This window comes from Erithacus rubecula (assembly GCF_903797595.1).
Source record: "Erithacus rubecula genome assembly, chromosome: 8".
Classification (NCBI taxonomy): domain Eukaryota; kingdom Metazoa; phylum Chordata; class Aves; order Passeriformes; family Muscicapidae; genus Erithacus; species Erithacus rubecula.
In genome coordinates this window covers 17,109,043-17,122,346 of record NC_136659.1, presented here as the reverse complement: position 1 = coordinate 17,122,346, position 13,304 = coordinate 17,109,043, and the positions used below count along the sequence as shown (strand labels likewise).

Here is a 13,304-nt window from a genome sequence, read left to right as displayed (position 1 = left end):
TAAAAAAGCCCTGACAATACTGTTTAAAAAATGTCTTGTCTGGATTCTCCAGTCTCTGCTTTGGCCTGCCTATTAATTTGAATGACATTTGACTACACATGTAGTTTGAAGATTTGAAGAATGGTGTTTGCATTAAGCATTAAATGGACAAGTCACTGCAGTCTGAAGTGCTGCTTTAGCTAGTGCCATTGGTACTCCATAACATTTCATATGATGCTCTTGAAAGCTGTGAAGGCTGGCTACTTCTCTAGTAGAATTCTGATAATTGTGATTCAAGATGTTAAGGGTTTTTACTGTTCATAAACTGAATCTCTTCTTCCATGTAAGTAAACTAGTATTTGTAGATTTCTTTTTCTGAAAGAAGTAAAACCGCATCAAAATTGAAAAAAACATCCCCCTCTTCCCAACTGGCTGTCTTGTTTAGAAGCCACGTGGGTGGAAATCCTCCACTAATGTGAATTTAGAGGAATGGAGTATGGTCTGGTCTCTGGAGAACTGGTTTAGTTCATCTGCTTTTGTGTGTGCTGAGAAGCCAGCAGTGCAGGTAAGTGTGTAATTATGGGCTTATTTAAAATGGAGATTCTTTTACATGACAGATTGCAGCATGCACAGGAAGAATAATGCCCACAGAAAATAGCACACCTCCGTGAGGGCTCTTGTACCCTATTGTGCTGTAGCCTATTTACAGGCTTTGGCTCAGAGATGATTCCTGGTTTGCCTTACACGGGCACAGGTTTGCACGTGCACGCGGCCTCCTCCCTCCAGCTGATTGCAGTGCTGCCAGGGAGGCACCTGGAAAAATGCTCAACAGCAAGAGTTGCATTGGTATTGAGCCCTGCTCAAACCACAGGATAAACAGAGGATTATAGCAAACACCAGGGCCACAAATCCCACAGCTTCTTCAGGGCTTCTCCCTTACTATTGCTGCCAAATACCACGTAGCAGTTATTTTGCTGTGTTTAACGGCTGTATTTGATTTAATGTGCTATTATACGTGTTACCAAAAATGGTTTAAAATGACTGATCTATTTTCTCCTGGCCTGTCTTCAAATAGTATTGCGACTGCAAAGGGCAAGGCAGCCAAGTTGTGTGTAACATTCTGTTGAACTGCTGTTACGGAGGAGCAGAGGCACGGTCAGCACGTCCCACTGATCTGCGGGGGGCTGCGTGACCCTGGTTCCCGCGGGGCTCAGGGCAGCTGCTCTGACACGGGACACTTGTAGCTGGCAGGCGGTGCTGGGTGCAGCCAGGACAGACCCTTGGCTCTGTTTCCTGCAGAAGCCCCACTGCCCTTGCAAACTGGCAGGTTGTGGGGGTTTATTTCAGAGTGAAGCCAACCTAGGTTTAGCATATAAAATTATTTAAATATTTAAAACAAAACCAGGAGAGCTGGAAACCACAGAGGCTTCCCAGCTGGCCCTGGCTAGGCAGGAGCGGCCCCGGCCCCCGCCCCCCTTCTGCACCCGAGTCCCGCCGCGTTCCGCCCGCGAGCTTTTCGCGCCACAGGGCCAGGCCCTTGCAGCTCCACAAAACCTACACCGCGAACAGAAAAATAAAAAGGAGACCTCCGCACTGGCCCCTTCGGGGACAGCTGGGAGACCTGATGAGCTCCTCACAGAGGCGGGCGGGAGGGCGCAGGGGGAGCCCCCGGGTGCCCGACCCCGCGGGGTGCGCGCTGCATCTGCCAGGACGCGGCGGCAGCGCGGGAAAGGCGCCGGGGCCCCGCCCCCCGCGGGCCAGCCGCTTTGGCGCGAACCTTCAGTTCGCCGCGCTCGCCGCCGCCGCCAGCATGGCCCCGCCGCGCCCGCAGGTGAGCGCGCCGCGGCCCCGGGCCCGCCGCAGGGCTGCGGGTCGCCGCTGCTGCGGACAGGGGAGGCTGTGGCGCTGCCGCCGCTCGCGTGGCCCTCCGGGGTCCTGCGAACCTGGGCAAGCCGGACTCAGCCGCGCTGCGGAAGGGTGGCGGGGTCGGGAGGGGGGTCTTTAGTTTGGGCACCCCATGGAGATCGACGTGGGGGCAGCCGCAGCCACCTCGGGTTTCCTGCCCCGCCGCGGTGCTCGGGCGCCCCGCGCATGGCTGTGCCCTTGCCCGCCTAACCCGGGGGGGGGGGGGACTCGGCTTGGGAGCCGGTCTCAGTGGGGAGCCGGCGGCCCGGAGCCATGCGCCCATCGCCCCCCGCCTCGCTGACGCCCGGGGCCGGTGGTGTGGCGGCGTTGCAGGGACGGGGCGGGAAGGAGCGCAGGGGTCGGCGGGCGGGCGGCCCTGCCGCGTGTGCGGGGGCGGCTCCATTTTAGCGGGAGGCGGGCGGGGCGCGCTGAGGGGCCGCGCGTGTCTGCGGCTCGGGGCCCTGCGGGCCCGGTGCGGGCCGTGCCCCGCGGCGAGCGCCTCCGGAAAGCGCCGCTTTGGGTCGGCGCCCGGCGGAGCTGTGGGGCGAGAAGCCGCGGGCAGAGCGGTGCTGCCGAGAGGACGGAGGCTCCAGGCGGGCCCGGGCAGCTGCTGCGGGCCCTGCCGCCCATTGTTCGGCCCGGCCCGCGCCCGTCAGGAGCGGCGCTCATGACCCGGGCAGCGCCTCAGCGTGGGCGCTGCCCCGGCCTCCCTCCTCAGGGCATAAACTGGGTCACTGCCAGTAGAAGCATTTCCTGGGAAAAGAAAACCTGAAAAAGTCTTCTAAATCGGTGGCAAAACTATCAAAACAGCAAGCTGCTTTGTCTAGAATAGTTAGGTCTCTGGGTAGGATCCTTTGGCCCTTCCTTAAGAGCTGCAGAGTATTTAGTGTTTGCCTCAAACTGCAAGTAATATGTGGATTTCTAGGTACTTTCGTGTACCTGCGCTTTTTTCCGTCATTGGCTATGATGACTGGGGAATGACATGATTAATGTGCTTATTTCCACTTGTCTCTTTGCATAAAATAAGTATTCTTAAATACTGAATGAAACTCATCTAGACAACGATCAGAACTGCATCACAGTAAAAATTGTTGTCATTCCTAACTTCTGGATTTATTTCAAAGCTGATGTTTGTTTTCTGACTTGCATTCAAGATTGCTAAACATCCTAAAATGTTCAAACTTCCTAAGCTTCAATAAAAAGATACTCTTAAAGGCTGCAGTAGGTCTCTTCTTAATGGTGTTGCTTTGTCCTTTTGTAGCGTCGTTGTTCAGGAAGGAGAAACTTCACAGCCTTTCGAAATACAAAACTGATTCCCATGGAAACATCCTCATCCTCTGATGACAGCTGTGACAGTTTTGGTTCTGATAATTTTGCAAACACAGTAAGTACAGTACGAGAACAAATAGGATCATATGGGCAGTACTAGTAAAGACTGCAAAAAATGTGAAGCTAGTAATGTAAAACGACTTGCTCTACTTATGGTTTTGTATACTAGTTATAAACCTGTGCTGTATGTTGTAATTTCATTCCACTCTTGTGCTTCTAGGTGGTAATTGTTGGAAACAGATTAGCTATCAGTTCTTTGATATGTCACCTAACCTAATGTGCCTGATAATTTGCAGCTATGGTTCTGAAACCCCTTGTGAAATTCTTTAACTTTTTTTTCTGCATTAAAAAACTGTTTTCTTGTACTATACTTACAAATGTTAATAATTTTCTGTACAACTTAAGTTAAAGGGTATTTTATTTTTTGTAGAAATGCAAATTTAGGTCAGATATTAAAGAAGAACTGGCCAAAATTTTTCATGAAGCCTCTGATGATGAATCTTTCTGTGGCTTTTCAGAAAATGAGGTTCAAGATGCATTGGTAAGACACTTGATTTTAGTTTGCTATTTTATATTTAAATACTTACACATTCTTAATTGGAAAACAGTGCTAGCTTCGATTTGAAAGTTCAGTGTTTCAGAAGAAAGCATAATTCCATTTAGTAAACAGTCCAAGTAGCCAGAGTTTAGTTTTCTTTTCATCTCCATGAAAAGCACTCAAGATACTGAGCTTTTAAAATCCACCATATGTATTTTGAAATATAACTCTTAAAACTGTCTTTGCTGGATGTTACTCTGTTGGAGCCCAGTGTTTCTGGTTTCCTCAGTATGAAATGTTAGGCTAGCCCATGGGCTCCAGCAAGCCTCAGAAAAAATCTTGTGTGTCTTGACATGCAGTTCAGACCTCCACTCTGGCAGCATAACAGGGAATGCTGTGCATCTTTCAGCAGTAAAGAAACTGCTTTTCCTTGACCTCACTTCAAGATCAGTTCTATTGCTTAAAAAGATCAGTAGTTGACATTCAGAAGAGAAACTGTATTAGTACCACATTTGGCAAAACCAGGTTTGTCATAACTTCAGGACATGCTGAAGAATGACTAGAAAAGAAAAACATCTAATTGGAAGAAATCACATCTGAGTTAAAACACAGTAGTGAAGAAAATAAGTAGAAGACAAAGCTGGAATAGATAAGTAGAAAAAAAAAAGTCAATGACTACACATAATGTGCAACCAGAAACACATACCTACTTAATAAAAAACCTGTGTAAATAAAAATGGCCATTTGATGTCCACTATTACTGGTGATCAAAATAAGACTGTCTTGTTGTGTCTAAAAAGAAAAATCAAAGCCTGTTGCCTAATGAGTTTTTAACTAATTTATGTCCTCACTGAACTATTGTTTCTTGGGAAATTTGTAAGCAAGACAGGAGAATTCAAAGATTAGAAAATAGTGGTATTTTATTCGTAATTATTTCACTAGTTCCATTCAATGGAAACTTGAAGGAAGTTTCCATTTTTTATTATTGATACTGTGAGATGACTGTACTTGACAATTTACAAAATTTGGTTTAACCTTCTGTGGAGATCTGCATAGTGTCCTTTTTTTACAGCCAAATACTCTATGTAGCAAAATTGAGCCCTTTAAAGGCAGTTCTCTTTCTCATACCATACACACTAACTACTTTTGCTATTAGACCTGCAAGTAACAGCTGAGACAGCTGTAACTTACCTACACTCCTTTTTCTAGTGTGTTTGGCACAACCATGTGGATTTCTGAGTTTTTTTATCCCTGTGTCCCCTCTGCTTCCCTCCCACTCAAAAGTGCATTAGAACAGTAGGACTGGATTTCAGCCAGGTAGCCTCTTAACCACTCCTAGACAAAATGTCAACTGTATTTAACTGCAGAGCAACTCTCCTGGATTCACATGCTTCCGTTTTGGTTTGTTAACAGAAATTGGAATCAGATTCAGATGGGAATGATACAAGTGCTGAAAGTGAGATGGATCAGAGAGGGAGATGCCCTGTTCCTCTGAAAGTAGCCATGAAGTTTCCACTGCGGAGATCAGAGAGGAGGAAGGGGGTTGTGGAGCCTGTTCCTGAAACTCCCATGCCTGCTCCAGATTCAGACTCTGACACTGAAGAAAGTGGTGCCATGTTTTTAGAAAAAAGAGCTTTAAACATAAAGGAAAACAAAGCAATGGCAAGTACTCTTGTCTTCCTGTGGACTGGCCTTTTTCCCCCCTCCCATTCGACTCTGGGGGGACCTCTGTTTAAATTCTCTGTAATGGGAATTATGTGAATGCATTAAAATGAATTTGCATTCCTTAAATATAAATCTGATGCTTTATATTTACTGCCATATGAAAATCCATAGGCTGCAAGCCTAACGACATAATCAGTTTGAGCATTTCCAAATTACTTGCAGTCACTAAAACATAAATAAGACATAAATGTAAAGAGTTGAAGAAAGACTGCATTTCCTAGAAGTAATTGTACTTGTAGCCAATTGCCCTAGTAGTCTGTAATAACACATAAATACCCTTTTAAGGCTCTGCTTCATTTTTCTCTCTCTTGTTAGCTTGCAAAACTAATGGCTGAGTTGCAAAATGTTTCTGGTATCTTTGGTGGGAGAAAATCGTTGCCAGCTGTCAGTCATGTGAGTACAAACTTACTGTATTTGCATTCAGATTTCTAAGAGTCAAATTCTGACATTACAAAGCAGGATTCTCAACGTAAAAACTTAATAAACCATGCAAATCAAAGTCCAGTTAGAATTTTATTGCTTCCTAAAATGGGTATCCTCACTCTATAATTCTCTTTTGATTTGCCATGGTATACAGCAGAACAGATTAATTTATAAAGGTTAAGTGTCTCCACAGGCCAATAAAACCAAACAAAGTGCTATGTAAATATGTGTTTATACAAAGGCTGGAGATGAGGGAGGGCAGCTCAGACCTGAATATTCTGTGAGTTTGGAGCCTTGAAAAACACCTGGCATTATGCCAAACTTTTAAGAAGATTGGGTTGTAAATCAGCAGTGTAATGAATTTCACTGCTGATGTATTTGTAATTTGGGTGAAGATTAGAACAGCACTGAAAATTGCAGCTCCTCATAGGCACGGGTTCTGCTGCTTTTGACTATTTCTCTGTGACTAGTAGAATGCCTAAGATGAACAAGATGAATTTGCTTAGGTTCTTTTTACCTGTGTTCTGACTGGGACAGGGATAGACATGTCTTTGGAAAAGATGAGAGGAAGGCATCTTTAGGGGAGGAATTCAGTAGGGTCAGGAGCTATCTGTGTTTTCACCTGTTTCATAAGGGCCTTTAAACATTAGCAGGGACCAAAGCGACTTCCAAGGCATTCATTGCCCAAATGTGCCTTGAGGAGGAACCCAGACCGGAGCTCTCGGCCTCACACAAGGTCAAGGTCCTTGATTGAAGGTCCTCCTACTCTGGTACCAGACGAGGAAGAAGATGACCGGTACATCTTGGTGAGAAGAAGGAAAATGTCTGATGAATACCTGGAGGTATAGTTCTCCTGTTGTGGGTTGTTTTGTATAAAGGTTTCACTTCAAAAAAATAGCGATTCTTAGGGAGTTGATGAGGTTTATCAGTATGCCATGGCCTTGGAAGAATCTTAAAAAAAAATCAAAGAAAAAAAAAAAAGGACATTCTGTGCATGCTTTCCATTTCCTCTTCCTTGTCCTTGAAAAACCACTTGCACTTGCACTCCAGCAGGAGTGAAGCAAGATAAGTACGTACCATCACTGCACCCTGAAGGGGATGGGTCAAGTAAAGGTGCTAAAGCTGCATCCATATCATACTCTATACAAAGTTGTTATATTTTGCTTAAATGTGTGATGGGTGTTTGAGACTTCAGCATTGCTGAAGATCCTTGCCTTTGTATAGTTTTTGCAGAAACTAATACTAAAAGTATTTCATCTTTGCTGTTCAGCATGAAGCCCGTGCTCCCAGGAGGGGTCACCGTGGTGCCATGGCTTTTCCACATGTTGTGCGCCCAGTTGAGGACATAACAGAAGAAGAGCTGGATAATATTTGTGGATCTGCAAGTGAAAAAGTATATAACAGGGCTATGGTAAGTATATTCCAGCTTAGTGAAATGTGTACTTTGCAAAGTCATTTTTTTGTTATTCCGTGTTTGTGTTTCAGCATCAAATAGAGCACACTCCCTCTCACTGAGAGAGAGAATGTGATTTTTGGGAGAAATATGTCTGAGATCGTGAAGTGTCCTTTGTTATTTTTGCCTGAATTTGTAGAATAGCCTTTACCAAGCCAATTAGCTTGCTTTCACTCTGGAACAACTGTAATATCTAAGTGATACCAGCCAGGGGCTGTGATTACCAGACACCGAAGATGCAGTGTTAAAACAGTCTCGGTTCAAAATTGCAAGGTGGCTTTCTGTTTCAGGATAAGCACTGCTAGCTGCCAAAGGGATTTTGTTCAATGCTTTTTTCCCCCTAACTAAAACTTAAATGTCTTGTTTGTTTTCCCTGTGTCCTAGGGGTCCACCTGTCACCAGTGTCGCCAGAAGACCATAGACACCAAGACCAACTGTCGCAACCCCGAGTGCGTCGGAGTGCGGGGCCAGTTCTGTGGGCCCTGCCTCCGCAACAGATACGGGGAGGATGTCAGAGCAGCACTGCTGGACCCGGTAGGACAGTGCTCCCTGCTGCCTGGTTGTGCTGGGCTTGCACAGCCAGGGGTATTGGTCACTGGCAGCTGGGGATTTAACAGAGCTGCTCACAGTGCTGTAGTATGTCATGCACTCCTGGCTTGCTTCAGCCTGAATCACAGAACTGTGTGGTATAGGACTTGTTGTATTTAGTACTTGTGTAGTTTTATTTGCAGGAGTAAAGTATGAGAACAGAGCAGCAGCCCAAATATTCTTGTGTTTGAGCATCAGAAATAGTGTTCTCTTTTGCCTTGCATTAGTGCTCAATGCCCTATGGAAAGGAACTGTATTGTGGATAAAGTGCTGCTGCTGTGGACTGCTTCCTGTGGTTATATGCAAGGCAGTCAATAGAGAGCTTAATCCCCTGCAGACTGAGGAATTTGTACTCTTGTGCTGGTTTAGACAGCTTTATGCAGTGCTGATGTTCACTGCAGAAGTCAGTGTGTAGCAGGGCACTCTTCTAAGTCGTGGGTGTGAGTTCCATCTGGTGTAGCATCTCAGCTAAAAGGGCTTCTTGTTGTCTCTTCTCTGTGTAGACATGGAGGTGCCCCCCATGTCGTGGAATCTGCAACTGTAGCTTCTGCAGGCAGCGAGATGGCCGATGTGCCACAGGTGTCCTGGTCTACCTGGCCAAGTACCACGGCTTTGACAATGTCCATGCCTACTTAAAAAGGTGAGTGTGCCATTGTGTCAGTGATGTCGTTGCATTAAGTGGGATAAGCATCTCAGAAGTGGGAGGGCAAAGATGTCCACATCCTAGTTCATCAGATAAATCTCAAGATTACTGAGTTGCCTCCAGAATCTGAGATTTTATCCTATGGTTTTTCTGATGCACTGGTTCTTTACCCGAAACAAGTGACAAACCCACTCTGCCCTTTAGCTCAACCTCAGTGTGTATTGTCAGGGCTTCCACTAATTGGTCTAAAGAATTTTCAGTGTTTTGCTACAAACTGACTTATATTCTTACTTGTCTTTCAGTCTGAAACAAGAACTTGGAATGGAAGACTGAAGCTGTGATTGCCTTCAAATTATATGCTCTTTTACCAATGTAATATTATTGCCTGCAGTGAATTGTTTTATCAAATGAGATTACAAAGTGCCTTCCCTGCTTCTCTTTTAGGCAAAAAATGGATAAAAACCTTTCATTTATTTCAGTATAAATCATACTTGGGAAAGCTGTTTAATGCAGGTCTTTACCCACAGGCCATTGTTTTCTCTTTAGACAACTTTCCAAATCAGTCTTTGTTTTCATGATAGTATCTTTTCTTCTTCCTGAAAGGGGATGGGGCTTTAAGCCATTAGTTTCACTCACGCCACAATCTCTGCTGCAGGTTTACTTATGCTCCAAAATTGGTTGCAAAAAGATAGAGATGTTCTGAAAATCTGAGGAAGTTTTCCTCACAGAACCAAGCACCAATTTCTGCAATGCAGACATTTCACCATCAAATGGAATTGTAGAATTCTCTGAACAACAGCATGTTCTTAAATTCAAAAAGGAAGCCCTATAAGTCGCAGCTGAGCAGTCTCCAAGCACTAATATTTGATTTTATAGAGTACTTAAAAGTTCACACTGGCCATTTCAAGGGAGATTTTCTGAATTAAACAATGCAGTCAATGCTGTTTGACGTGGCACTTTGTGTTTGATGGAGAGGGCCACTGCTGAAAGCTTCCACAGCAGTAGCATTGCCTACTGGTGACAGTGGTGTGAACATACTGGTATACATTTTGTAGTGACCACTGTAAAACAGAATGTTCCATGTGTTAAATTACTGTTTTGGTGGGCTCTCTTTTCCCTGTCCCTGGTGCAGCTGCAGAACTGCTTTGCAGTGGTCCTGGGGAAGAGGGATATCTCCAGACCAGGGCTTGGTCAAGTAGAGGGGTAGCAGTTCATGTGGTTGTTGGCCATCTTTGAGTGGATGAAAGGTGGTAACTTGTTTGGTTTGGTTATCAGGAAGACAGGCAATTAATGTTTCTGTGTCTGGCTCTTTGTGTTTGTAGAAGGTTCTTTCACATGACATTTGTGAAATGTAAGTACAGCAGAAATGAAGCTCAAGAGTTCTGATAGCTGAGCAGATAGGGGTTGCCTGTACTCAGTGTTATAGAAAAGAAGGTGCCATGAAAATTGAATGCAGAGAACCATAAGGGGTGTAAATGTGCTTAGTTTTGTTATGGAAACTACTGTATAAGCTTTAGAATGTAATGTTATAAATAATGTACAGTTGAACAGTAGAAGAACAATCAACATGGGTTTACACTTCTGTGCTTGTGCAGTATTTGCACTGTGTGGATACAAAATGATCCACAGTTCATACCTTTCTGGGAATTGCATCAGTGTGTGTGGGAGGGGAGGAGAGAGGAACTTAGAAACAACAGATATTTATGTCTCAGACTTGCAGTTCTGTTTCATAAATCATCACTCCTATTGAAAATCTCCTGTCCTCTCTTTGTCTGTTTTTATAGTGTGAATAGCTGTGCAATCTGAGGTGTGGAGAGTGCTCTTCTCTCTAGGTACATTTTGTGAAGAAGGAACTCATTTTAGAAATACATGTTCTGACAGATAAAAGTGGTTGGGTTTTTTTTTCCTCCTAATTGCTTGGCTTGCCTTCTGATTGCTAGAGTGTGAAAGTACTGTGCTAAAAGCAGACCCTTATGTTATATTACAGAGACTGCTGTATTTAGATTTACTCAAATCTACGCTGTTCTGTACAAGATTTTTTTATTTTGAAAATAAAAAAAAATCAGTTTTAGAATATTTTTTGCCTCTGAACTGGTTTTTAAAAGCCTGTTAGAGTTTTACTTTGATTTTACCACTCTCAGGTGAACTTATGCTACGAAGTAAAGGCTTGGTCATTCCCATCATCCCTGGGGGAGCAGTTGGACTTGGACATCTTCTTATCTTTGGCCCTGTGTTCCTGAATCTTATTGCTCTGACATTCATGCTGCTTGGATGGAATTGTTAGGTACCTGGTGACTAAGTAGTGATGGTCAAAATACAGAGTGCTTAGTTCAGGCTTGATACAGGCTCTGGGCAGGTGTGCTGTGTGCTTTACCCTTCTGCTTTTGCTTTTTTAAACCAGATGCCTGCATCCTGAGCTGACAAGGATAAGGATAAAATTTTGGACACAAGTTGGAGTATTGTGTCTACCATATTTATTTATTTATTTATTTATTCTTTTACAAACAAGCTCTTAAGAAGCCCCTTGGGAGCTCTTTCCTGGAGCAGAGAATTACCTGATGGGGCCTTGATTGCATGCTGATAGTGAAGACACTTGTGCTGCTTTTGTGCCCTGGCTCTAGAGAGTTGTATGAGGCTGTGGCAGAAGGTTACACAAAGCTGTAACCTGTAGTGAGAGGAAATGAGAAACAAGTGATCTAGCAGTGACTGAGTTGTCCTGGATGATCTTTAGTGCTAAAAACCTTGTTACTCTCACCTAAAAGCTGTGTTTAGATATGCCCCTCATCTCACTGCTGGTGATGCAATAATAAATTCATATTTATGAATTGTGTAGGATGTTAGTTTGTTTTATGTGATGATTTTGAGGTGTCAATACCCCACTTTCCCCAAGTCCCCAAGCTACTTAAGTGCTGTTGATGTGGACTTGAAAAATAGTAAATGAGTTCATGATTTTTAAGTGCAGTGAATGAGCAGCAGTTTAGGAAACTTGAGAGGAAAAGGTCCAGTGTTTAAAAGCTTTAAAACCCAAAGATGCATAGAATAGAGTATCACTGTGTAAGGAAGAACAAGAGATTGAAACTCATGTGTGAGGTAGAATGGCTACTGATTTATAATTGAAAAAGGCTGCATGAGTTGACATTTCCCCAGTACTCAGCTTCAGAGCCAGGTGATCTTGTCTGCCAGCAACCTAAAATGTATTTTGAAGAGAAAAGCACAGAGGTGGAAACGTACTGAAGCATCATCATCATTTGCTTAGGCAAATTAAATGGAAAAGGGCAAAATGGTGGTGTCTAGTAAAAGAATGACTTGAAGTGTTTCAGGGTGAGGGAAATCATTTGTAATACACTGCATTTGTAACTTTTGGCAAGGGAGTCACCCACTGACCTCTGCTGGCATAATCCAGTTTGTTCTCTTACGCCTTTCTGTGAGTGCAGCTTTTGCATGGCTAATGGCATGAGCTAGTGGGGTGATTTTGGAAACTGCCTACTATTTTCATGTTCTTGGCCTCTAAAGCAAGTGAGTAAAAAGATAAAGGTGTCAAATGAAGGCTGGCCAGTCTATGGGGTCCTAAATGTCAGCACCCAGATAATGCTGGTGTTTGTTCTAGATACATGTGAATGCATGGGCTCCAGATGCCAAAGAGAGAGGACAGCACCACACTTCCATGATTGGCTCTCAATATTTTTCCAAATAATAAGCCTGCATCTCCTAAAAGGGTGTCATAAGCCCCACAAGCCCCTTGGACCTGGGAAATGGTAGGGGAATTGTATGTTTGAACTCAAAAATGTAATATTCAGTGCTAGAGGTAGGAGTCCTGAAAATGGAAGGTGAGAGGGGAACTGGGGATCTTATTGTGACTGATACTCACAAGAAGTTGTGAATTTTGAATCCATATGAAAATATGTCTAGAGCATAGAGATACAGTCATATTAAACCAGTTCTTGTTGCTGTTTGGTGCAGGCTTTCTTCCAGCTGTAATTGATCAACCTCTTGTTGTAAGGATGGCAGAGAATTCTGTTATGTGAAAAAAATAAACCAGAAGTTATGGTGTAGTTAGGATGGGGCAAGAAGGCATTGCATCTGTCTCTGTTAGTAGTACTTCAGTAGTTTTTGTACTGATCACCTGGGCTAGGAAAAAAAATCAGTTTAAGTGTAGCTCCAGCTATGTTGAAATTTAGTGATACAGTCTTTCCCTTGAATATGTCTATAGGCAAAACTTACATCTACTCCTGAGAGCAGATATAAAATGTTACTGAAATTTGGGTTCAGACTCGAGATGGCTTTGTATCCTTTCCTGTCTCTTAATGTAACTGCAGGCCTGGAGAATGAAATTATGTGCTAGGTTGTGTCAAGAGGTGTAAGTAACAGAAGCCTATGGCAGCCATCCTCATTTTCTTTTAATCACATACTCAATAACAAAAAACCCTATCAGCACTTCTTTTGGCCATGCCTTACCTCTTTTTAGCTTGAATATCTGTGTAAAAATTGTATGTTTGTGAATTGCTATATAAGCTTCACAACTGACTGACACCAGGACTGAGGGTGAGAGCTCTCCCACAAATAAAAATTGTTATTTTTCATGTTTTTAGAGAATTAACATTTATGTGTCCTTTCAGGATATCCAAACAAACTCCTGTTTGAAGGTAAAACTACTGGAAAGACTATACTAAATATTTAAACATTTTAGACTATTTAAACATTTTAGACTTGAGAGAAATTTA

At 43.6% G+C, this 13,304-nt stretch overlaps 1 protein-coding gene across 3 annotated transcripts; it reads left to right on the top strand.

The window, feature by feature from the left end:
• The first annotated feature begins 381 nt into the window (after positions 1-381).
• CDCA7 (cell division cycle associated 7) lies at positions 382-10,470 on the top strand. Of its 3 annotated transcripts, none has more exons than XM_079310989.1 (10): positions 382-544; positions 3,146-3,268; positions 3,644-3,754; positions 5,165-5,413; positions 5,792-5,869; positions 6,550-6,741; positions 7,170-7,310; positions 7,737-7,886; positions 8,444-8,580; positions 8,886-10,470. In XM_079310989.1, the coding sequence occupies exons 1-10, from the start codon at positions 476-478 to the stop codon at positions 8,914-8,916; spliced, it is 1,281 nt and encodes a 426-aa protein (XP_079167115.1). In that variant the 5' UTR covers positions 382-475; the 3' UTR covers positions 8,917-10,470. The 3 variants fall into 3 exon arrangements, with proteins under 3 accessions (XP_079167115.1, XP_079167116.1, XP_079167114.1); XM_079310990.1 differs by lacking the exon at positions 382-544 and adding an exon at positions 1,537-1,810; XM_079310988.1 differs by lacking the exon at positions 382-544 and adding an exon at positions 1,540-1,810 and having other exon boundaries at positions 6,553-6,741.
• Positions 10,471-13,304: the final 2,834 nt, after the last annotated feature.